Below are 27,276 nucleotides of genomic sequence, written 5' to 3'. Positions count from 1 at the left end.
AAAAAACAGATGAAAACCAGAACCAAACCCAAACATTATACAGTGTGGAGTTACCTTGGAAGCCAAAATGAACATGGTTTATGTCAGATAAGTTTTTGTGATATATATTTAGCAATCTTGCAGGTTAAGGAGCTAATGTGTCTTTTGAAATAACATATCTTATTTTTAGAGAGTATCTTCATTGATACATGAATCCACTAGCATGATCATCAAGAAAGACCTAGGATTTCTTTTTCTGCATGCAGACTTTGCTTGTGACTCACCTATTAGATATGGAATAAGATTTCTAAAATCTCAATCTACTTAATTGTGTAGACTTCAGTAGCTTAGCTTATACCAGTCACCAATGCCTTTAATTCTCACATTCATTTTTAGAAACAAAGTTAAAGTCAGTTAATATATGGATAAATATTAACACTGGATAAAAATCCTCCCAAGAAAGAAATGTAGAATAAAAGAAAAAATACAGGATAAAAAATATCCTGCTGAGGACTGGAAAGTTTTCTGACTTAATAAGGTTCTAACAATCAGCCCTTCAAAAACTCCTTGTAAAGAAAGGAAAAATAAAGCCAGTTGTGAAAGTAGTCTTGCTACTTTTCTATAAATCCAAGTGGACCTGAATTTATGTGATGCTCACCCTTCAAATAAATGTTTTCTAGTGACATGAAGATTCAGAAAATGCTTCAACAGCAATAACTGGGATGGACGCTGTGTTGTAATAATTTGGATACACTTGACTAATGCAGTTATTTGCAATGAGGTTGGCTCAGTGCCCAAAGCAGTGAGCAAACAAATATAGCTCGACAATTGTTTCATGCCTTCCAAGACAGCCAGAAAGATTTTTGCTCAGTCCAGGGGGGCCAGTGGTCACTACTGCAGACTCTGGTCATCAACACTGCCTCAGATATATTTTTAAAGTAGTCTTTGTTAAATTCACCAATGTGCTTTATGTAAAAATGCTGGTGAGGCGCAAGCGTTTTTAATCAAATTAGTATGCAACATAAGGCAGCTGTGTATTCAAATGGGTTTTTTAGCAATTTGGTTGTTTTCCTTATAATAACAGGAAAGAACATTTTGATTTTGAAGGTGACAGAGGCAATATTACCAGAATTAAACAATCTGAATTAGCTTTTTCATGAAATGTAATATGTTTTATGCTTTTAGATGGGATGCTCCGGTGCTTTCAGATGAGCCTTCCACTGTCACAGTCAATGGCCAGGAACAGAATAAGCTCTGGAGGTAGGATTATCCTCAAATTTAATTTTTTTTTAGAAGAAGCTAATGGCAAATGTTTCTAGCAAACTTTAGGTTCATCTATGTTATAACTAGAGAACCAAGACAGGATATTAAAGGAACAGATAAGTATAAAATTAGTAAACAAAGTTTGACATTTTGCTTATTCTATGAATTTAATGCTGAAAATGAATATAATCCCTAAAATCATAAACAGCATGCATGTCAGACAAAAGCTGCAAAATTTCATTTCTTTGTCAACTTAGGTAAATTCAGAACTCTAGTACATAAGAAGGTAACAAGATTACAAAATTTAAGTTATATGATAATGATTTTTATTGCAGAAAGTTTGCAACCAAAACTGATTAAACAAGAGAGGCTTTTAAAAATTATTTCTACACTTTATATGAATTGGTATTCAAAAGAGAAGCAGAGTCCAACCATACTACCATACAGATGGGAAATTCTTGTTTGTATCGTTCAAGAAGAAACAAAAGCCCAGAAGAGGATAAAAATACATGTGTAGTGTTTAAGATATATTTGGAATTCTTGAAAGGAATAGCTTCCATAAAACCATTTCTTACTATTCAAACTCAGCCTGTGTGGTTTTTGAAGGTGACCAGGAACTTTTTATGCTAGTCCCTCATAAACTAGTTTCATCAGTCTTTAGGAAGCAGGATCTTTTGGCTTCTTAGCAACTAGAATTGCCTGTTAGTAACATGTATTTGGACAGGAAGAGGTTACAACTTAATTATTAAATTTTTAAATGGTGATAGTGGTAGATCTTTTTGTTGTTGTTTCATGTTTATGAACAGGCTGTTGAAAAGTCCTTTCCTAGAAGATGCATATATAGGAACTTTATAGCCTAAGGTTGGACAAATAGTGATTAATGTCAACTTAGCCCAGGGGTCATGTGATCTAGCTTCAAAAGGAATAATGTCTGCCTAATAGAATAATAAGTGCATGCACTGGGGACCACATAGATGCTCTACAAATATTAGCAAGAGCAATGTGACTAAAGCAGGCTGCTAGTGTTCTGGATGAAAGGATCTTAAAGCCATCTGGTGTCTGGACATCAGCCTGAAAATCACAGGCTTCAATCCATAAGATAATCCATTCACATAGTCCACATACTGAGATGGGTTTCCCAACGGATTTGTTCCATTATCCCAAATCAGTCCCTGTAACCTGTGGAAAGGTCTAATGTCTCCTAGAAAATAATAAGAAGTACTTATTATTTCTTTTATGGGACACACTTATTATACAGATTCAAATGGTTGAGGGCTCCATACTTAGAGAAAGAAAGAGACTGAAATAATAGACTAAATATAGGTAGTATTTGTGATAAAAACTGTATTTCTTCTTTATGAAAAAAACAAATTAAGAAAACACTGTCTCATGCCTTTTAAGAAAGGTAAATAAGCCCGAAATGAGTGTTTCAGAGATAAAAATAACATGCAAAGGGGAATTTCAATTTAATTAACATTTACTGACAATACATAAGAAGGAAGTAGAGACAAAAAATAAGTTTAGGGGTCTCTGTCTTCAGAGATTAAAGAGTCAAAAAGAAAATTAAAAAATCCAAAAGTGAAACAACTTATGTATATAGCAAAGCAGGACAAAAAAGTAAAATAATACTTAATATTTCAGAAAATATTTTACTTCAAATTATATAATAACTTAAAATACAATTTAATTTTTTGACTTATTTAGATAACATTTTATAACAACCTTCAGTTTCAAAATTTTACATGTTTGTTTGGAAAAATATTTTGTTCACTAGCATATGAAATACCAGTATATAAAATCTTTATGACACCATTGTGAAAACGATTTCAAATTAAAATACTAATTTTAATATGCTACTTATTTTCCTAAACTTAAACTATCATATTAGAATGTCCCGTTTAGGGCCAGATCATGAGTACAAGGCACCCGATGCCTTTTTTTGTTCTTTATGTGTAGTTATCACATTCACTCTCCTAGTGAAAAAACAGCCCTTTCCATGATGTGTACATACTTTTGCCTTTCCCATTTAGATGAGCCATCTTGAGCTGAATCCACTTTACACTGAATATTCCCATGACCTATGTCTTCAAACCCAATAAATATGACAATCACTGAATATTTTTCATGTGAAAAAAATCCAGTCTTATCCTTCACTTCCTGTTCTTTGTGAGTGTTCTCTAATGCTTAGCACTAAAAGTTTCAGCTACGTAATGAGGCTGTAGGTTCAATGAGGGAAGGACATAGACTTCTAGTTATCTTCTATCACCTACCACCAATTTTTGAGTACCAACTAAAGAGATAGGATTGCCACAAGAACTCAAGAATGCTTGTTAAATAAATGGACGCAAGACATTTCCTCTTTGGGCACACACATATGCCTGTGCTACTTACTATGTGTGACTGAAATGTCATACTACGATTACCTGGCTTTTGCCTTTCTCTGAGTGGAGGAAGTAGGGATGAGAAGGGGTCAGTTCGCTTGTAAGCATCAAGCAAAATTCTGTGAAATACCACCTGTGTGCCAAGAAAGAGGTCGTCATAATTAATTCCTGTTCTAAGTAATTTATAGTCCAAAATGCACGCAAGGAATTCCTAGCTTTTAGGAATTATTACAAGCTGTCTTTTGATTCTACTTCCCCTGTCTTTTTTCTCATTTTGTTTTTGAGATGGCTATCATGTGTGGTTTCAAATTTATGAACTGGGGTTCACAAATTATCTAGTTACTAACTAGCATTAGTGAAAAATGTTTCTAAGTGTAGCAGAGGCACAAAACTGTCCTTGTTAAAAAAAATATTTTTACAGTCCCTCTCTAAAAGCAGAAAGAAAGCCTGGAAAGTAAGGCAAAATCAGGAGATAATCAGAATACATTTTAAGAAGTAATAAATTAGCTAAAATTGAGAAGATTAGGGAATTTTGAGTTTTTCCTGAGAGGAAACTGCACAGATCCAGAGACTCCCAACATTAAGAAGTTGGAAAATCAAATTTAATTCTAATTTGGAAGAGGAAATAAGAGAGTTAAGCATAGAAGGTTGTAAACTTAGTCAAGGGAGAACCATCACTTAGTGCAGGATAAAGTAAAAAGCAAATATATTTAATCATTTATTATGAACACCTTTTCAATTTGTAGGACACTATGTGCAGGATGAGTCCAGTTTTGTTAAAAGACAGACTGGATGTGTATATATTATAAGGCAAAATGTGATCTTCCATGTTGGGAGTGTAAGTGTTTAGAAAATTGCATGGTTTTCTTTTTTTTTTTTTTTTTTTGCTTTCGCTATGTTCTGTGTTTTGTTTTTGTTTTTGTTTTTTTAAGATTTTTGTTTATTCACTCATGAGAGACACAGAGAGAGGCAGAGACACAGGCAGAGGGAGAAGCAGGCTCCCCATAGGAAGCTCTATGTGGGATTTGATCTTGGAATTGTGGGATCACACCTCAAGCCAAAGGCAGATGTTCAACCGCTGAGCCACCCAGGCGTCCTTCTGTGTTTTCTGTAATAAGCATATATTAACAGTGTAGACAGAAAAAAAAATGTAAACTTTAAAAAAATAAATAAAGCAAGCAGGCTAAAAGACATTTCTCATTCAGCCATGAAGTGAAAGTCAGCAGCCAAGGATATTCAAATGATTGACCTGGGGGACTATGAGAAGACTTAATAAGATTTAAAGAACCAATTGAATGTAACTGGACTTTATTTCAATAAAGTATATACAGCCTGGGCCTTAGAGGCAGTTATGTCAGTTATTTGATTCTCAGTTTACACTCACATAAAATGGGGCTATTTATGCCTGCTTCAAAAGGTTGTTATAAATACTAAATGAAAAGCTGTTTATGAAGCACCTAGAGCAATAATACCATGTAATGCACTATTGTGTTAAATCTGGAAAGACCCTGATGAGTCATCCAGCTTTGGGCTTTTCAAACTGTGGGTTGCAACTCATTTAGAATGATATCAATTTAGAGGAACCCAACTACCATTTTAAAAATGAAACTGAAAAGAACAGAAGAGATTAGAAAAATCACAGAAAAATTATGAACTGTACGTATATTGTAAAGAATTGTTTTGTCAATTTCCACTCTTAGCTATATATCCCACAGAAATGAAAACATATGTCAACATGATTGTGGCAGCAGCACTATGCAGAAGGGCTGAAAAGTGGAAACAATCCTAATGTCCACTCACTGATGACTTGATAAACAACATGTGATCTATCCATGTAATGGAATATAATTCAACAATAAGAGGTATGAAGTAGCAAAACAGGATACAACATGGATGAATCTTGACAACATTACACTAAATCAAAGAAGCTAGTTGCAAAAAACCATATACTGTACAATTTCATTTAAATGAAATGTCCAGAATAAGAAAATCTACAGAGACAGAAATTATGGAAAGTTGGAATGGAAAGTTGCCACGGGTGAGGGCTGGGAGCTGGAGTACCACTGTTAATGACTACAGGTTTCTTTTTGGGGTGATAAAAATAGAATAGTGGTGATGGTTATAAAACCCTGTGAATACACAAAAACCCTCGGAACGCACTTTAAAAGAGTGGATTTAATGATAGGTGAATTATATCTCAATAAAGATATTGTTAAAAACAAAAGAATTATTTTGTGAAACTTCATTTCAGTCAGGTATACATATGTCCATTGATCTAGGGAGTCTTGTTTTGTTTCTTGAATTCTATATATGAATGAAATCATTTAATTGTCTTTCTCTAACTTATTTCACTTAGCATGATACCCTCTGTTTCCATCTATGTTATTGCAAATGATAAGATTTCATTTTTTTGATAGCTGAGTAATATAAATTATTAAAATAGTGAATAAAACACATGTATTAACTACCATTTTTTAAAGGTAAAGGCTTTTGAAGGAAAGCAATTACCAACCTACAACTTTTCACTACCATGTAATTGTTTTCCTTCTTGGTCACTATCTTTTTGTTTTGGATTGTTCTAAGAAACAATCCTAAATTTTTGAGGCTTATCTAATAACTTAGATTTTGTTTTTGTTTTATTTTTATTTTATTTTTTTTACTTTTTTGTTTTTGTTTTTGTTTTAGAACAGCTGCTGCTTAACATTGTTCAGTGTGTCTGAGTTCCTAGGGATTATTATTTTAAGTTGGAGAGCTACTAAGATTATGCCCAAAATCTTAGCACAAGCTTCAAAAAGATATTTGAAGACGAAGAAGATATTAATCAGGATATTTTTAATACCAAAAAGAAAGCAGACTTATACTATCATTGTTCATTTTGGGTAGCAAAAATGTATTAAATAATTATGAAGGAAAAAAGGAAGAAGGAAAGGAGGAAGAGAAGGGGAAAAATTGGGACAAAATGAACATATTAAAACTGTAAGCATTAGGAATCTGAATGTTTATTAAGGAAGGAAATGGATGACTAAACAAGGATTTGGTATAGTATTCAATGAAAAGGATCTCTATAAAATTTGTTTTGTATTCCGGGATGATTGTAGATTTGGCACAGTTATGTACAATTTTTAAAACTTAAACAGTAGGGGATTGTAGAGTACTAAATTCTAGCAAAATATTTGTGTATCTTTAAAAAGGTAAAAGAATTGGACTTGGTTACTTGGGAAGATACTAGAGGAGGTAATTAGTCAATCAATTTTTAAACAACTGGAAAAGTGTGGATTCCATGAAACACCAACAAGTTTTTCTGAATAGCAAATCATGCCAGACCCACTTCGTCTTTTGTGATAACATCACAAGCCACAGAGACAAGGAAAAATGATAGTGACAATCCATCTTATTTTCAAAAGGTCTCAGAATCTGCTATTTGTCACATTCTCATTGACAAACTTGGGGAAAATATGACTTTAATTACTTTATTTTTAGGTAGGTAAAAGCGTAACATGCTTGAATGTTCAATGAAAAAATAATACAAATTTCCACTTCATGTTGCATTAATATTTGAATGTAGCTCCCAGGAACTGGTTCTGGGGACCTAGTCAGCTGCTATTAAATGACCTGCAATAAGTAACTTAGAGTGTGCTCATCAGCTTCCAAGTAATTATAAATTTACTCACTATAAATAAGACATGGAATTGAAAAGATAGAATAATATAAACACAAAAAACAGATGGGTGGAAATTTGTCTTATTAGAATATTAATCAACAATGTGATGCTACTGTGAAAACTGCCAATACCTCATAGGAAAAACTTAGAAGGGGTAAGACATTCAAGAACTTAAATCATTTTGCCTTTTCTTTGTTGTAGTTAATCGCCATCAAAATACTTGTTTCTACCTTTAGTCTCTACTACCATATCTTTTAATGGATTTAAAGATAAAATTTGGTCATTTTTGTGTTTTTTCAAAAGTTCTGCCTTGTGTATGTATTACTTTTGTAATTAGAGGAGTCAAGCTACATCTTTAAAACACAGTCAAATAGCAAGTAAATGCAAGTATTTTAGAGAAAATATGAGGCTATCCCCTTCAAAAGTGTTTTAGGCAATAAAAGAAATTAAAGAGGGTGCCCATAAGGAACTTGTAAAATGAGGAGAATTATTTAGCCCATATATTGGCTACAAATATTTAGGAGACCAACAAATATTTAAGAGCATATACTGACAGTCCCTATATAAGGCTGTCACATACATATTCCCACATTATCCTCACATTACCTCTATACAATGAAAGAAGAGAGAGAATTGAAGGAAACAGTCTGGCTGGCTGAGTCTCCCAGGGTCTTACAGAGACAGAAATTATACTCCAATCTGTATTCATTTCAGGTGTGTCTAGCTACATGAAAATTAAAATGTTTATTTCCTTTTTTCTTTGTTTCTTTATTTCTTAATAAGTGTATATGTGGCATCACCATAGAAAAATGAAATAATTTTAAATTTACAGATATATGTATTTAAGGGATGCTGTGGGATTTTCCCTATTCTTTTTTTCAGCATTGATCCAAATTGCCATGTATCCTTGTATAAAGATAGAATAATTCCTATTAAGGGTGTAATTACTTTAGACTGTGAAGATTACAAACCCTTATGACAATAACTGAACCCACATTCTGTAATGAGAATTATATCTATTTTAAGTAAGCAAAGCAAATGAACTATAGTAGAAAGAATTCATAGTAGGAGCTGAGAATATTTGGAATTTTATCTGATCTGGATTTTTCTAGATTTTTCTTCCAGGTGTCCTTCATTTTTTAAAAGCTCATGATAGCCAGTTTGCAATGCCCACTTCTTATTTCAAGGGCCATATTAACTTCTATTTTGTAACATAAAAAAAGCTTTATATTTTTATATCATGAAATAATAAAAGTTCATCATAAAAACAAAATAAACAAAAGAATGAGAAGGCCAAAATCATCCACAGCCTTAATGAAGTTAACTTTTGGACTATACTACCCTCTAGTTAGAGCAACAGAAATATGTATAATAAAATCTGATTGAGAATACAAAATAGGAAACATATAGCACATGTTGAGTTATAACCTGATCTTTTAATTAAATATGCTCCATGTTATTTATGCTATTCCTTTTAAAGACTGTATAATACTCCACTGTATACCAATTCTATTATATACTTAAACAATTCCATATTATTGTATGTCGAATGTGTTGACATTTTTCCTTTTTATAAACAGTGCTATAGCCAACATCATTATATGTATATCTCTGCAGACTTTTTCAGATTATTTTCTTACAAGTTCCCAGAAGTAGAAATGCTGTCTCACTGGGTATGCATAAATACTTTGTAGATACCTCACCAGGAACAATCATTTAGTATTGAAAAAATATTTGCCAGGCGCTTTCCTGGGTGCTAGAGTTGAGGTTGTGAATAAGATGGTAAGCTCTTTTCTTACCCTTATTGAGCTTATTCTTTCAGCAGAATTACTCCACAAGGAAATGAACATAGAATAAAATATCAGAGTGTTACATGCTAAAAAGAAAACAAAATACTGTGACATCAGAGTGGGTGGCCAAGGGACACCTTTAGATTAGGGGCTCTGGAAAGGCTGCTCTTAGGAAGGAAATCTTAATGGGATGGTTAAATGGGAAGAAGGAGCCAGCTATAGGGAATTTGGAAAGAAATTTACATCTAGAAGGACTGGAAATTTCAAAGACCCTAGCCTGAGAATGAGTGGACAAGGTTAGTCTAAACCTAAGCAGCAGAGTAGCTTGCACATGTGAATGACAAGTTGGGGAAGAGAGTAGATTATGCAGTCTGGAAGGCCAGGGCAAGAGGTGTGGATTTATTCTGAATATGGTGGTAAATCACAAAGTGATTTCATGTTTTAATTTAATTATGATACACACACACACAAGTTTGCACATCATAAGTAGATAGCTCAATGAATTACTTACACAAACTGAACACATCCACCAGATCAGGAAAGAAAACATTACCAGTGTTCCTCAAACCCCCTTTATTGTCCTCTTCCATTCAGTACTTCCTACTGAGGATAACGACTCTCTTGATTTCTAATAGTACAGATTAATTCAGTCTGTTTATATAAACAACAACAAAAAAAATCATACAGTATGTACTCTTTAGCTTCTTTTCCTCAAAATTATGCTTGTGCAATTCATTCATATTTAGGCATCCATCTAAAGATAGGGCATGGTTAAAAAAAGTGAATGAATCCTACTACTGAGCACACCTCAACCTTCGGAAATTGAGCAGAATGAGTTGCTAATACAGGAGATATAGACTATTCAGTGAAGGGGGGGAGAAAAATGAGGAAACCACAGTAACATGACCAAGGTAAAAGATCCCTCAAGAAGGAGAATGGTCAATAGTGAACAAATATTTATGAGCCATTGAGCAGAATGAGACTAAATATATACTATTGGATTTGACATTACGGAAGTCACTGACAAGTGGTACTTCAAAGAAGAGAATGGAAAGTGATGAGGTAAAGATTACATATGCAGGGGCACCTCAGTGGCTCAATGGTTGAGCATCTGCCTTTGGCTTGGGTAGTGATCCTGGTGTCCTGGGATCAGCCTGCTCTTCCCTCTCCCTGTGTGTGACTCTGCCTTTCTCTGTGTCTCTCATGACTTAAAAAAAAAATTGTATATGCAGAAGACTCATTCCAAAATTTTTAACAAAAATGAAGGGCTCTAGAGAATTTGGAATCAAAAGAGGTTTTCTGAGGTGGTAAGTACTACAGCATGCATGTATGATGATGAGAATAGTCCAGTGGAGAGGGAAAATATGAAGATACAGAAGGATGGGAAAGTTGTATAGATGATTGGCTAGGTGAAAGGGGATGGATTCCTTATTTTTTTATTATTTTTTGGGGTTCCTTATTTATATTAGAAGCTGAAAAACTTCAATTCTAATAAGAAGGACAGCAATTATGGAGTAGATATAGGTAGGTTGGTGAATGGTTATGGACAAATGAGAGTTCTCACCTTTTATGAATGCCTCTTTTCCTACATTCACTACCATCACTGTATAATCAATCTTATTGATTTTCCAAAAACAGAGTAAAAAACTTGTACCTAATTTTAATTTGTATGTATAGAATTTTTAGAGAGGTAGAAACATTTTTCCTATGTTTATTGGCCATCTGGATTTTTAAAACTTGCTGTATTTGTTGTTTGCTCATTTGAAAATACCTTTCTGTATCTATCATATAGACAATGATTTGCCAAGATTCAGCATTCTTGGGTGCTTTAACTTGTTCTGTAAATTTATGTATATATTTTGCTAATTGTTTTCTGTCATAAAACATTGAGAATGTGGTCTGGGGTTAGTGGGATAATTTCCCTCTGTATCACTAATGTTTCTTCTAAATAGATCCTTTCTGGAATTTTTTCTTTATCCTTGAAATTTAAAACTTGGTGAGGCATCACTAGAGATATGCCCCACAACCAGCTGGCTCTTTATTTGGGGCAACCCCAGGCCTTTCTCCCATATACATGCTGCATTGCTGTTGGTACACTGTTCAGATAGACTACTCACAGATAACCCCAAGTTATCCTGAGGAACACCTCAAGTTCTTGCACCTCCAGGTAAGAAAGATCCTATCCAAGTTATGGGGGTTTGCTTTTAAGAAGCTTGGTCTTCAAGCTGAAAGGGACTCGCCATGGTAGTCGTTATCTTGCCCCACACACTTTCAATACAGGAAGATATTTGGGGAGGTGGTGTTGCCATAATTCCTTCCTTTGCTGTCACATTCCAGTGCTCTTGTAAGCATGTGAGTTTCCGTTTATCAGCACTCACTACTTCTCTTATTTTTTTCTAAAGTTCTGTTATGTTTGGGAGAAATTCTGTTGATATAGTGTATTTGTTAGCCACCTATTCTTTTCATATTGATTATTATAGTATTATTTTTTGGCACTTTATTGTATGTGTGCATGTGTGTGCATGTGTCCAAATCTATTTGTGCTTTCATGTCTCTCAGAATCTCAGGTCTATTATCAAATTTTCACAGAAAGCTTTGCTTCCTTCTATATTATTTTTATAAAAAAAGACTTATTTATTTGAGAGAGTGTGAATGTGCGCATAAGCTGGGGCGGGGGGGTGGTTCAGAAGCAGACAGCTAGGGAGAGGCAGACTCTTCACTGAGCACAGAGCCCGACATGGGGCTCCATCCCACAGTCCTGAGATCCTGACCTGAAATTCAAGAAAAGGATGCTTAACGACTGAACCACCCAACTGAGCCACCCAGGTGCCCCTTCCTTCTATCTTATTTGCTAAATACTGCCTACTGCTTGCAGCTGCTGCTCTCTTTGTTCCTGTTTTCAACATGGATGGCCTGTGTCTTCATCCTAATTTTTATTGCAGTCTCTATGTGATTAGGTTCATCTGCATTGACAAACACATGTTCTGCAGTCTGAGGCAATGAGAGAGGAATTTTAAAGTCTGTTTATTTGAAAAAAGAACTTTTCTGTTTGGATTTTTGACCATTTATGAGAAACATAAATGATCTGCTATTGACTGTATAAAACCATAAAATATTTCCATCAAAAATTATTTCATTACTAGGCATTGCTTAATCATACGACCGATGTCACAGATGTTACAAAGTCCTTATAATTGAAAGATCTTTGCATTTAAAGAGATTTAATGATGCACAGGATGAATAATAGGTTGATCAGGGTAGAAAAAAAAGAATATAAGAGAAGCAATGGAATAGCAGAAGTTCATGAGCTTGAGCCCAAGAGACCTGGGTTCGAATCCCAGCACTGTTCCCACTGACAAGCAGTGTGGCCTTAAATTACAAAGCACCTGCTATGGGTTTTACTGTTCTTCTCCCCTCAAATACATATGATGAAGTCCTACCCCCGGGGCAGCCCAGGTGGCTCAGCGGTATAGCGCTGCCTTCAGCCCGGGGTGTAATCCTGGAGACTCAGGATAGGGTCCCATGTCGGGCTCCCTGCATGGAGCCTGCTTCTCCCTCTGCCTGTTTCTGTTCCTCTCTCTGTGTCTCTCATGAATAAATAAAGTCTAAAAAAAAAAAAATAGTCCTACCTCCAAGACCTCAATATGTGACTAATTAGAGATAAGCTTTTTAAAGACATAATTAAGTTGAAACGAGGTCACTGTTTAAGCCACCGCATCTGTGGCATTTTGTTATAGTAGCCCCTGATTTTCTAAGAAAAAAAAATGGGAATATTCCCAATTGTCTCATAGAGGTCATTTATTTGTTAGAGAGAGAGACAGAGAGAGAGACAGAGAGAGAATATGAGCAGGCACGGGGCAGAGGAGAGGGAGACAAGCAGACTCCCTGCTAAGCAGGGAACCTGACATAGGGCTTGATCCCAGACCTTAGATCATAACCTAAGCAGAAATCAAGAGTCAGTCACTCAGCAGACTGAGCCACCAAGGCGCCCTTCCTAGAGTTTTTATAAATTGATTAAGAAGAATAGAATAATAATTAGAATGTTATCTGTAACTGTTTATATTATGATAGGTACAGGGTTCAATGCTTTACACTTGTAAATGCATAGCATGGTGGCAGCCACAAAGGAGGTGAGCAGTAGACTATTTTTATTTTCTCTTATTTACTGCAAGGAAGAGATGCTGAAGTGAAGATATCCTCCAATGAAGGACGGATGCAGAGATAAAGGAAGAAAGAATGAGAGAGAGAGAGAGAGAGAGAGAGAGAGAGAGGGAGAGAAAGGGGGAAGAAACGAAAACACATTGTAGGGAAAAGAGAAACATATCAAAGGCTCCTTAGAACTGAGAGTAACAACTCTAAAGCAGTAAGGGATCAATCAATACCTAGTTCTCAGTGTGAACAGAGGAGAACATGTTTTCTTGTAAAGTACTTTTGAGGTATTTTTGGCCATAATTACCACAAAGTGTCTAAGCTTTTTATTTGTATGTGATCCTATAGTTTGCATGGTGTCTATGTTACCACTGTTTTAACAATAGTAATAGAAAGAATGGAGAAAGGCTATCATGAAGTCATACATAGTACTGTATTGACTGTTTTTTATTTCCTTTTTAGCTTTTTGAGTTACTGACACATTATTGCAGCAAAACATATGTAGGGTCAATTCATGCTGAATAGTTATTAGAAACCATGATAACAAAAGTCATTACACTGCAGTTCAGTTTTGACAGTAAAATTTCTGCAACATTATCACAAATCCTCATGCATTAGTGCAATGATCCTTACTATAGTTTCATATTAGAATCAAAAGATTGCTGTAGCATGCTTGATACAAAAAGTCAAGCAGGCCAAATTCTTTTCTGCTTTTACAGATAACATTTTTGCTCTTTTTCTATGTACATCAAAGCAGATAGTAGCTTTGTTTTATATACTTTTTTCAATAACCTATGGGTACATTGCATATCTTTCTTTAAAATGAGGATTTTTTTTCCTTGAAAAACCACACAATTCTGATTACCAGCACCGAAGGAAGTAATTTGAAAATGATTTTATATCTGACACAACTCCACAGAATTCTAACTATATTATTCACTCCATTATTTCTTTCGTCTTCTCAGATAGTGTACTGGCTGTGTGCACATGTTTTTTTTTTTTAATTGATGATTTACTATGATGGAATAGTATAAGATTTAAAAAAAAAGAATCTGTCATATTTAGGATTACTCTGATAGGAAAGCTATCTGAGTTACCATTTAGTTGACAAAAGGAAAATATTTTCAATGCCGAGCTGTACACAATATTATACTAGTCATTTATTAACAAACATTTAAAGGGTCAGATTGTATAGTTACATTAATTTTATATTTTCGGTAGCATTAATTTACTCAGGCCCATTTCAAGAAAACAAAAGAAATGTAACTTGTGAAATAGTGCCTAGTCAATTTATTAAGGAACCTCAGAAAGCTGAATAACTTCTTCCTTATTTGGAAAATCAGGTTTACATAGGAGTACATAGAATGTGGATAAGTAGGACACATTTCATTATATACAATATATGTTCTCTGGATATGTGGATGTAAATAAAATACTGTTTAGATGTGTCACAACTGAAGTGACTGTGGCTTGTTTGTAATTGCTTTAAAATTGAAGCCAGAAGATGCCAGATCCTATCAAATTAAAATATTGAGTGTCATAATGGCATGTGTTGTCTTTATTGTTGTCTTCTCCATCTGTGATTTTTATAGATTTCTTCATGAAGGTTATAATCATATATTTCCTTTTTGGGTTATTTCTAGGAAATTTCCAGTGTTACAGCTATTGTGCATGGGCTTTTAAAATAAATGTATATGTTTTAACAGTGTTTTTTTAGTAAAAGATTTAGATATAGCTGACTAACCCACAAGTTATTGGTAAGTCTATCCCTCACACACTTTCTCATGTATGTATGTGTTTATGCATATATACAAATACATACTATATATATAATTTTCATATATATATGATTTTCTATTCTGTAACCCTTTGTCAGCTTTACCTACACAATTAGATATTTGTCTATTGCCATATTCCTTCCAGCACCTGTGTACATTTCTAAGTGATTATCATAATGTCACTATTACCCTGTATTTCTGTCCTCTCTGTCCTTAATTCACGCTATATTCCCAGGTTGCATAAACTATTTTATACCTATTACAGACTAGAGCCTCTCTTATAATAGTGTAGCCACACTAAAATCTTGTATAAGAAGTAAGGGATATATGTTTATCTAAATAATAATAACACTGTCAACAGTCATATCTTCTATGTGCAAAATATAAAGTTTGTGAAAAACTGTTCTGGGTGCTTTATATTTAAAATATATATTTATGTTCCATAGAGTTGTTGAAAAAATTAAATAAAATTACATATAAAAGCTTTCAAAGTGCCTCACGCATAGTTAGTGGTTCATAAAGGTTAACTATTATGATATACTTTTTACAATAATCCTGCTAAGGAGACATTAATATTTCCATTTTGTCAGAGACTCAGAGGGATTAAATAAGTTGTCCATAGATATTTCTTTCTACTTTTGATAAAAGTAAAATTCTGAAAAAAATGACCTACAGAAAACATTTATTATATGAATATGCATTTCTATATTAATATTCATGTTAATAAATGATTATAAGATACAGCTCTGTAGATTTGGGGAAAGATGATTACAAGAGCAGTTTTTTCAAACGTTTATGTCATTGTGATGCATATGTGTAGTTCAAAACTAAAAAAATCATTATACTGATGCTCCCACAGAATTGTAAATCAATTGCACTTCTAAGTCATGCATTAGAGAAGCCTAAGTAGAAAATATACCTATTATAGGAGGTGCAGATTATAAACATTTAACTTGTTTTATTATAATTTTTAACATGATCTTTGGGTGATTAAAAAATTATTATTTTGTTCTATAGCTGCACAATGGCATTTTAAAAAGTCAGAGTTATAAGCCTGTGTGGATTCCAAAGAACATAACCTATTTATTTGAAAATATTCCAGTTTTTTTCTAGGTCTTGGTAATATAAAGAATACTTTATTTACTTCTTTTTAAAAGATATATGAAAGCAAAATTTCCTGAATATATGTTATGACATTGAATTCTCTCCATTTCTCTATAGAATAATATTTCGTGAGGTTTAATCTACTAAATACTCTCAGTTGTAAATAGGTTTCCTAAGAAAGGGTTTCAGGGATGACAGGATATTCAGGGTTAACAGAGTCAATAGGTTTCTTAAAATGAGATTTCTTAGAACCTTTAATATGCTAATGTGGCTTAAGTTTTTATTTATTTTTATTTTTTATTTTTTATTTTTTTTGGCTTAAGTTTTTAAAAGGAGGATATGGTACGCAGTATGCCATATATATATGTATATATGATAAATATATAATACATCTATCTCCCTTAGTGTATTTGAATCTCTCTCTCTCTCTCTCTCTCTCTCTCTCTATATATATATATATATATATACATACAGGGCCTTTCGAGCAGATGCTCACAACACTTGAACTCACCATAATAGCAATAGGAGGTGGCTATGAAATTATTACAGTAGCACAATACATACTCAGTTAATTTTATGAAGTTATGATGTAATACTACATCTTTTGTTTGTTTACATTTCTCTAGGCTGCAAATGGTGCTATGCATGGTCTGTAAGTTTGTGTACTTAAGTTCTGCTGAATTTTAACTTTTTAAAGTAGATTTGTGTATATTTTACGGGAGTAAATGATATATTTTGTGCGAGTAAATGATAAAATAGACTACTATGTACATATATTTTATGCATTCATGACATACGTAGCTTTTCCTTATTTTTTGATATTTTTAGGCTGCATGGTTCATCTGTGAGTTTTTTCAAATTGTCATAAATTTCAAAAATTTTTTCTAATATATATTATATAAATATTGAAAAAAATCTATGTGTATGTAGTCCCATGCAGTTCAAACCAGTGTCGTTTAATGGTCGACTCTATGTATGGAAATTTACTATGAGTTTCTTTTGGCATATTCCTGTGCCTTTTATTGCATCAAAACAATGGATGTCAGTACACTGGATGATTAATAATTTATTTAAATAACTGAATGAACAGCTAGATGAATGGTGTTTGAATTCTTTGAGACCCAGAAGTATCCCCTACATCTCCAAAGTAGTACTCTGATTTATGTCCCTATATGATTCCTTAATAAACTCAGGTTACTTAAAGGAAGATGCTATAATCTGAGGATATCCATTGCAGTTACTCTTACCACTTTTCAACTACTGGTTCACTCAAACTTTCAAAAAATATCATAGCACATGCTTATTTTAAATTTGGTTGGAGAGAATATTTGAACATAAGTTAAGACAACTGTGTCCTAGGCCAATTTTTCTTCTAATTAACTGTGTTTGTGGTAGATCACTGGGCCATTCTGGCCCTAAGGTTCCACAGTTATGAAATCATCTTTTATTTTACTTTTTATTTTTTTATTGTGTATGCATGTGTGTGTGAAATAATCTTTTAATTTTAAAGAGATAGGTAAAATTTCTTTTTAAAAAATATTTTATTTATTTATTCATGAGAGACAGAGAGAGAGGCAGAGACACAGGCAGAAGAAGGAGCAGGCTCTCTATGAGAAGCCTGACGTGGGACTCCATCCCAAGATCCCAAAATCACAACCTGAGCCAATGGCAGACACTCAACCACTGAGCCACCTGGGTGCTCTGAAATGGGTAAAATTTCTAAAGGCATTTCCAGTTCAAAATTTTTACGATTTTAGAATTGTAAAGCATATTATAATCTATATGAAAATTAAATAATTTCCAATTAAATAAGTAGTCCTTTCCCCACAAGAAAATCATCATCGAAAAAGTGAGTTCAGTGAGATAAAATTACAAAAACAATTGTGTTTTAGTTGGACATTAGCGACATAATGAATAACTGATTTGGTGTTTACATGCTTTATAAAACCTGATGAGACAGTATAGTTGTAGTACAAGAGTAGTGTCATGGTTATGAGATGGGTTGGATTTTTAAAAATCCTATGTTTGATTCCTATCTCAGTCAGTTCCCTCTACTCTGATGACCTTGTGACACACTCAATCCCAGTTCCATACCTTAAACTGGATATGATTATAATAATAATAAAAAATTTTAGATGGTTACTAATAGACATTACAAAGATAATATTTGTAAACTGCTTGGCACAGATACCAGGTCCATATAAGTATTTGTTAAGTGTTGACAGATTCTGTAATAATTCATATTCCCTTAGTTTGAAAGTACTGAGAACTGGAGTAGGCAAAGGTTAAGCTTCACAAGTGACTTACAAAAGAACTAAAAATATATTTTAACCAGTTTTGAAAGAGATCATGTTCTCAGCCAACAGAACCCATCAACATTTGCATGCTTGCTTAGCTTACCTTTCTTTGCAGACTTGAATAATTTGAGACAGCAGTCAAAACAAACATGATTTTATCAATATATTCATGGATTTTAAACAAATGAAAAACATTTTGGAAATCTTTTAATGAAAATGATGGAAATGTCTGTTTTTACATAGAAGCACAGCCTGTGTTTCAGATATTTTTCTTTTATTCTTCTTTAGTGTTATTTTAAATTTTGGGATCTGAAAAGTTTTAGAGTGGATTCTATTCCACCACTACCCATGAACAGGGAAGGTAAGAATTTTGCAGAGTCATTGTTTGTTTCTGATTTTTAAAGGGCAAAATATTCATCACTGCAAAATTTTAAAGTACAGGAAAGTATCAAGAAGCGTGCAAAGGAAGAAGACACAATTTTAATACTATAGTATTCTAACATTTAAGCCATCTGTATATAAAATTGTGTCAATGAAGGGGACATTATTTTTTATATTTAACTTGTTTTATTTCTCCATTGAGCTTTCTTTGCTGCTGTTGGACAAAAAATACCAAGAAGTATGAAAATGTCTAATTTGTGTAGAGAGAATAATACTCCTTAGGAACCACAAAAATCAAAATATAATTATTTACCATGCCAAAAGAAATGTATGCTTAGAAGCAATGAAGTTATTATAAGAACAGGAAAATAATACACAAGATTTCTTAAAGTGAGATCCACTTTATATGACAAGGAAATTAAACAAGGAATCAGAGGTTGAACAGAGTTTTTATGTACCCCAAACTAAACTGGTCAAATGATTATATATATATATATATATATATATATAGTGGAAATATTACAATATCAAAGAAATGGACTAAAATATTAAAGGTTTTTTCCCTTTTGCTGGCCAAATTCCATCCAGTAAGCAGTGCATTAGACGCTAATGACATACGATTTCTCACTGACAGATTTAACAGCATCAGTAAGGCCTCTCTGTCCATTGCAGCAAATTGATCCTACATGACACTGACAAGGGCAGCCTGCACTTAATGACCTCCATCGCTGAAGGATGGAAATGAAAAATGATTGGAAGTACAAATAAATCTTTGAAAGTTTCCCTGAAACAGGTGTGCTAAAAGTGATTCGTTTGAGGGATCATCACAAATATAAACTCAATCTCCTAGTATATTTCACTGTCTGTTCATCCCAGGGTCTCACTCCTTGTATCTTGAATCATGATTTGCTTTAATTCCAAGATCAAGACAATTTTATTCTTACTATGGAAATACGGTGTTTATGGATTTCTCTGAAAAGCATGAGTTCTTCACTATTTATGCAGATATCTATTTATCACTTGCCACCTAAGGATTCTATATAAACTCATAACAAGTATACATAAAATTTATTTTTGTTTCCCTCCTGGTTAGAAAAGGAAATACAGTATAGCCATTGATTATTTTTTCCTCCTCAATTATCAGGAACAAATAGAACATGTTTAACTTCAATAACAATGTCAAATGCATGAAGTGATTGGACAAATGTTCCATTGATGTCCTTTCTTTGAATCCTGCACATGGATTGAGGACACTAAGATTTTGGTGTATAGTTATATTATCAATTCTTTCTCAAACACCTTTATTTCTTAATCTACCTTCATCTTGCTACTAATTTTTAAGAGAAAAATACACACTCTTTCTTTCAACGTATTTAGAAGCTTTAACTCATAGGAGAGTAGATTGATGAGAAACATAAGGGAGTTTATAAGCAGCATTCCAGATGAATGTAATAGTTACAGTTGCATAGTATCCTTTTATTTTCAAAATAACTATGGATGTCTCCTTTTTATTCCTTATCAGGTTTCTTCTAAAGTAAATCTTATGTTACAGAGAAGAAAACTGAGGTCAGAAAGGATAGTTAATTAGCCAAGATACTGAGCTTGGTAGAGATTGCACTCAAATCCCAATATTCCACGATTAGGAGGGATAAGTACAGTACTGGAATTTTAGACTACTAATTTGTAGTAGAGTTAGTATGGTTGACAACAATAGGAGAAAGCATTCATTAGCAGTCTACTGGTTCTTAGGACTAGGTGAGTGGTTAAAAAATAATTATGCTTCTATATTCTGAAATTTAGATTCTGAGAAGAAACAAAAATTCGAAGGGAAATGATTTTTCTTGTCAATGAGTGTCTGGGGAAGAATACAGAGGAAGTGACTATATCTTAACATTTGCGATGGAACTTTTGCTTTCCTTTTTTGCACTTGTGGTATACTGTGTGTGTTTTACTTTTCTATTTTTATTATTACAGAAGGTTTTAAAAATCTTTGAGAATTTCTACTAATTTCCAGTAACTACAGAGGGTCAACTAGTCTCCAAATTTCGAATTAAGACCCGTATTTGCTAAGAAAATAGAAGCCAACATTTGGAGCCCACAGATCATGAAGAAGGTCTGAGGCATATTATAAAAAGTTACCTACAGATAAAATTGAAATTCGAAGTCTATGATATATTTAAATCTATGAACTATAAAAATTTGGCATTCCAAGTCATGATAAAGCAAATTAGTATAAAATGGTGGATTAGATACTAAGTTTTTTCATTTCTCAAATATCCATTCAAAATTGAGTTTCAGAGTTTGATAAAAACATACAATACTTTATAAGAAGAAAACACATCATTTGGTGGCATATAAAGGACCACCATCAGATTGGAGACCCTATGACTGATTACTTGTTATTTTTTGTGGTACATACATCCAGTAAATCATTACTTAAAAAAATAAAAATAAAAAAATAAGAAAGCCTACCTGTTTCTTATCTCGAATTGAAGCATCAAGTAATAACTGTCTATCATATAGATTGAAATAATTGTCCTTTTCTCTTAAGAAAATAGTCTGTAATTCCTGATATTCTTGAGCTAAACGTAGATTTTCTTCTAGTGAATCATCTTGTATTTTCTAGAAGATAAATATATATATTTAAGGTCATTTTAATTTCCTTGAATTTTTCAACATCATTTGAATTACCTACAAATATTATATTACATATTGTAGAAAAATAATAAAGTAAAAAAGGTGCTTCCTCTGATACCAATATTCTCCTTGGATTTAATAATTTTCTTACTTTTCTTTTTTTTAAATAATTTTCTTTCTTTATACACTTATTTCTTTTCTATTTTGAACACTCATTTACCAGTCTGTTTGACTTCTGTTCTCCCTCCTTCCCAGACTTCTCTCCACAACGCCTTGGGAAGTACTCAGTCCTGAGGTGGTCCACTCAGTTTCCTAGGAAACTGAGTTTCCTACCCGCTTTGCCTTTCCTCAAACCCCAATGCTCAGATAGGTAGAAGATATCTGGAAGCTTAGAATCCTATTTCCAAGAGGTTCAGAGTGGTGGGGCTCACTGAAAACAAAGAAAATTAAAGGGTAAAAGACAAAGACAAGGAACTCAACATTTAGGAGTACCATGAGAGAGCCATTATTTATTCCTATTATACTTTAGCTATAGTAGAGGTTAAGTCCCTGAGCAATTGAGAACTTTATAAAACCCTCTCATGACTAAATAAATATCTGCTAAATCTACTACAAACTCTGGGACGCCTAGGTGGCCCAGCAGTTGAGCGTCTGCCTTTGGCTCTGGGCGTGATCCCGGGATCTGGGATAGAGTCCTGCCTCCCGCTCCATGTGGGGAGCCTGCTACAAGGGATTAAATCCTTACAAGGGATTTAATTACCTGTGTCTCTGCCTCTCTCTCTCTGTGTCTCTCATGAATAAATAAATAAATATTTTAAAAAATCTAATACATACTCCTTAGAATATAATTTTTGTAATATTACCAATTGGAAAATTAGGGGCTACCTATCATTTTTAATTAGATGTGTGAATTCAGTCTGGCTGCTGATTCTTTTTACATTTGTAGCACATGCAGTTTTCTCTGGTGCTTCCACAAATATAGAATTTATCAACAGGCTTAAATATTTTCAAACCTGTTAATCTAGCAGTTTGTTTTATGAAATTTATTCTAAGCAAAAAGCTTTATTCTCTAAAACTTTATTTATAGAGGCAAAAGTTTGCAAAACACATAAATGTGCATTAAGATGATGACAGTGATTAAATAACAAGATATTAAAATAACCATTGTGAAGCAATTGAAAAAGTTTCTTTGTGAAAACTGCCATCATATCAAACTTTCAGTATAAATTATTTAAAAATATATTGCAGTATGAGAATGTGCATAGACAAAATGTAATTCAGCAGAAAATTGTCTGTACAAATGTTTCTGTATTTACACACTTGAAGATTTATTAAGGTCAACAAACATATTTCTCTTGAAAGCCTGGTATCCATATTGATCCCTAATGATGAATACTATGTGATAGCTGTTCTTCAAAAAGCCAAAATGATGAACTGAGAACCATTTTAAATGTCCTTGTCCTAATTCTGGCACAGTAATTTCAAACTCTAGAAACTTTTGTCTAATAAACTTACCTAAAATCACATAGAATTATCTTTTGGTAGGAGGACCAAGTATCTATGAGTATTTTACTTTGGTGGGGATACTTCTGAAAAAAAATGATTACAGTTCTTGCTGCTATCTTAACACATTAAAATCAAAGCCTCAAGTGATTTGTTGGATCTTTGATAAATGTTCTACTGAAGGTAGGAGGAGGAATCTTGAATTTTTTTGTTTCTTTGATTTAACATAAGCACAACTCTGATACCTAATGTATTCTACTTCTCAATTACATTTCTTTCAAGCCCTACATGGCTACTATAAACATTGCATTTGGGAGGAGTGCTACAAAAGTTGTGGGATTTGCATTAAACCTATTTAATAGAATTTTAGTGAGGATATATTTGATACTTTATGGTTTGCTCACTGATAAAATACAGCTTTATTTCCAAACACAAATACCTTCAGCTTCTGGATGACACCAGTTCTTACTGCTTTTTATATGCTGTAATTAAATACCAAGAAATCAAATTGCGCAGTTATGTCAATGAATCTTCAAAACATTGTTACATCAGTCATGATATTTTAATTACATTTCTCAATTATGAATTTATAGAAGGATTTTCCAATTCACCACCTATTCCTGAAAGTCAGGGACCTTCAGATGATCCATGAAGTTTCGGGTTTATAAAAATTTTGAATAATGGTATCTACTGACACTCTCTGAAAATGTTCTATATGTTTAACTGTGGTTCAACTTTACAACTTTGACTTGTTTAATTTTAGCCAATAATATTATTATATGCGAATGAAACAAAGAGGTAATGATATTGGTGGAAATATATCTGGGAAAATGATGTTACCACAACTGGAGTTGAAGAGCTTACAAGGGATCAAGAGTAGAAGATATATAATAAGGGCACAAAAACTAGGATCAGAAATATAAAAGGGTGAGAAGAAAGAAGAAACTAATAAGTGAAGTAATAGGACTTTTACACGCTTTTATATTCAAATCCAGCTGAATCTTATCAGTAGAATCTTTCTACTTAAGTCAGCTGAATGTGAACTTGACAACAATTTTGTTCCTAAAACCATAAAGAAAAATTTGATTGCAATCTCTGCAGGTTAAAATATTATGCTTTGAGTTTACAATGTTATTTCATTCATTCGTTAGTTTTCATTAATTACTTATTCAAAACTTTGAATTTAATAACTACTGTATGCCACGCTCTAGGAAATAATGGTGAATCTCAAAAATTCACGGCCTTGTGGGAAAGATATATATTAAAAATCACACAAATATGTAATTTAGAATGTAAAATTTATATTACTTGATATTATATTACTTGATAGGTGAAGATTTTAAAGTGGTATATAAAGAGCACTCACATAATATGCTTTTGCACTGAACATTATTCTAACAATATACCACATTGTCCAGCCTTAGCAAGAGTTTTTTCTCTGGGTGCATCATTGACCTTTCTCAAGGTATGTGAAATCCTTAAAACTATACATAGCATTTTTCTGGAGTTACCTAATTAGCCCATGATCCCCAAAGTATTGAGAAACCATAGTTAAAGAAAGCTAGCTTTTTCTGTCACCAAAAATTCTGAAAACTGAAGGAAGAATGAGACCTCAAGATGTACAAATGGTAGGTCCTCCATTTTCTTCTTCATTTGACCTTTCTTATTCTTTAAACCATGGATTTCATCTTGGATTTTTCCTCCATTTTCAGTTTTTCTCACTCTTTCCCTTCTCTTTCCCTCTCACACTGGCAAATAAAGAATAGGGAATTATAATTAGAAAACTGGGTTCTTTTTGCACAAAACAGTATATCATCTTTTTATGTTTCACCCTCTATTGTAGAGACAAGAACTTAGAAATAAGGCTGAATTTGAATTCAGCCTGAACCTATGAATTCCACACACAACGGAAAGAACTGAAACAGTAATAATCATCTTAGTTGGTACATTATTATCCTCATTTTACAAATGGGTAAACAAAGGCAAGAAAAGTCAGGTAAAGCAAATTGTATTTTCCCAAAAAAGGCAACAGAAATACTTTCTTAACACATGTTGTTCCAGAACCTTGTTACTTCCTAACAAGAAACACAGTCTATTTCTCTTTCCCATATACTTTTCTAGACTTGTGGTTTCGTCAGCAATAGAGTATGGTGGAAAGGATACTCCCTGACTTTCCAGGCTAGTTTACTTAAAAAGCTGGTTTTAAAGAAACCAGTTTATTTACAAACAAACAAAGCATCTGCCTGGTGCTCTCTCTGGGGAGATTAATCCTTGAAACCAGATACCATATTGCAAGGAATCCAGGCCACATGGAGAAATTATATGTAGGTGTTCCAGCAAACAGCTCTAGCTCTCCAGTCAGAGGACAGTCAGCATCATCCATGAGTAAATGAGTCATCTGAAAATGATTCCAATCCCTAATTTCTAAGTTACCCAACTGATGGTTCAGAAAGTGTGAGATAAGACTCAAGCAGTATCTGCTGTGTCTTGTCCAAATTTCTGACACATAGAATCATAAGCCATAAAGTTTGGGCATGTCTATTATGCAACCATGGCCACTGAAACAGCAGATATCTTGTGCCAGATTACACACATATTAAGTGGAGTCTTGAGCTTTGCATCCAGGTAGATTGGCTCCAGATTCCATACTCTTCACCAAACAATATATTTACTCTGTAAACATGAACCAGCATTCAACACTATGCAGCACTGTCTTTATAAAACCTAATGATATCAAACAATCAAATAACAGAATTACCTCATTCTAAGCCTACTGATACCAAGCAATTCTTTTTATAATTTGGCTAACACATAGCTTGTTGACATAGATAAAATGAGTTGCTGAAGGAAACTAGAACTTGGTCCTTTTGGAAGCCACTTTTTATTGTAAGTCAATATGGGCATGTTGGTTATATATAATCAATCTCTGTTTTTTTTGTTTTGCTTTTGTTTTTGTTTGTTTGTTTTAACTACATGATTCCATATTCTATGATTTGATTGGGACTAATGCATTCAGTGATAGCACCAAGTGCTCAAGTGCACAGATCTTTACAGCTGAGGCCTAAAAATTCTGGACTACAGTTGATGCAATAATGATACCTGTTGACTTCTATGGAGGATTAGCTAGATACACTAATCCTAGGGAAAGTCTAAATGCATTTGAATGCTTTTTTTTTTAAATATAAGATGGATTAATGGCAAAAGTGATTACAAGAAACTTTATTCAAATATTCTAGAAAGATGCTATGATTAAAGCCTTTGCACTATACATGTATATGTAGAAGACCTGCATAGCTATTTACAAATACCTTAATGTTATTAAAATAGTCCTAGTGTCCATATATAAATTTATGATCATGTGTCATCTATACCCTCTCAGTCACTCTTAATACAGGCATTTGGATCCAGTTTGGCAGGCAGACGGGCTATAAGAATGTATTGTAAGAGAGTTGTCATTTTTGACCCACTTCTAATTCTAAATGTCCCATCCTGATATGATTATGTGTGGCTGCTGCAGATGATCTTTTCTGAGGATCTGTCATTTCCTGATTCTTGATTATTAATAGTTTACTGCAGGTAGCTCCTTGCTTTTTTGCATCCCGCCAGGGCTTTGCTGGCTGTTAGTGCCACGTATGTCCATGTTCTGCACCACACTCACTGTTGTCTTATGGTTGGAAAGGATTGACTTCCTGCCAGAACCACCAGCAAATAAAAGTTGTATTGTATTTATTGATCAATTTACTCTAGAGTATCCTCACGTCTAGTTTTTGTTCATTCAATCATTTGTTTAGCAAACCCTTAGTAAGTTTATTCTCTGGGTTTGAGCTCCATGGATACCCCAAGAATTAATAAGAATAGAATGTAACCCTTTTCATCAGGGATAAAAGGATAGAATAGGAGGAGACAGAAGTGTAAACAAATCTACTCGAGGTATTTCTTGAAGTACTTGTAATCAATTCTACCAGGTGGAATTGATTCTACTAGATGGGGGAGTAGGTCAGAAAAGGCTTCATAGAAAAAATAATCAGTGATTTGAATCAGAACAGTCTTTTATTTGGCAGGGATCAAACTTTCTTGCTGTATAGGTCAATACATATTTAAGCAAAGTTGGGTGAGTCAGTCGAGAGGAATATTTTTATGGCCACTTTAGGACTATTAGATTGTTGTTACCTATGGCTTGTGAATTAGGCTTTCATGGATTATGTAATTTTTTTTTTAGATAAATGAGAATTTATTAGAAGTAAAAACCAAGGCTCTGTGAAAAAACCCTTTTAAGAAGATGAAGCAACAAAGTACATACTGAAGGGAACTATTTATAAATCACACATCCAACCAAGGGCAGGTGTCTAAAGC

General features: G+C 33.4%; 1 protein-coding gene across 10 annotated transcripts in view; it reads right to left on the bottom strand.

Moving 5' to 3' along the window:
- CCDC178 (coiled-coil domain containing 178) overlaps window positions 1-27,276 on the bottom strand; it is a 426,023-nt gene that overhangs the window by 113,043 nt on the left and 285,704 nt on the right. For 5 of the 10 annotated variants that reach the window (XM_025429202.3, XM_025429203.3, XM_025429201.3 and 2 more), the window contains 2 exons: window positions 21,256-21,405; window positions 3,666-3,756 (listed from right to left, as the gene is read on the bottom strand). The exons of 1 other annotated variant lie outside the window; for it this stretch is intronic. In XM_025429202.3, the coding sequence (XP_025284987.1) occupies window positions 3,666-3,756; window positions 21,256-21,405 (241 nt within the window). Of the gene's footprint in view, window positions 1-3,665; window positions 3,757-21,255; window positions 21,406-21,831; window positions 21,851-24,534; window positions 24,672-27,276 lie in introns of those variants that run through there. 4 more of the 10 variants (XM_025429205.2, XM_025429206.2, XR_007412090.1 and 1 more) reach the window with 3 other exon arrangements.

The sequence above is a fragment of the Canis lupus genome, chromosome 7, assembly GCF_003254725.2.
Source record: "Canis lupus dingo isolate Sandy chromosome 7, ASM325472v2, whole genome shotgun sequence".
Classification (NCBI taxonomy): domain Eukaryota; kingdom Metazoa; phylum Chordata; class Mammalia; order Carnivora; family Canidae; genus Canis; species Canis lupus.
This window is presented reverse-complemented; position numbering and strand designations above follow the sequence as displayed.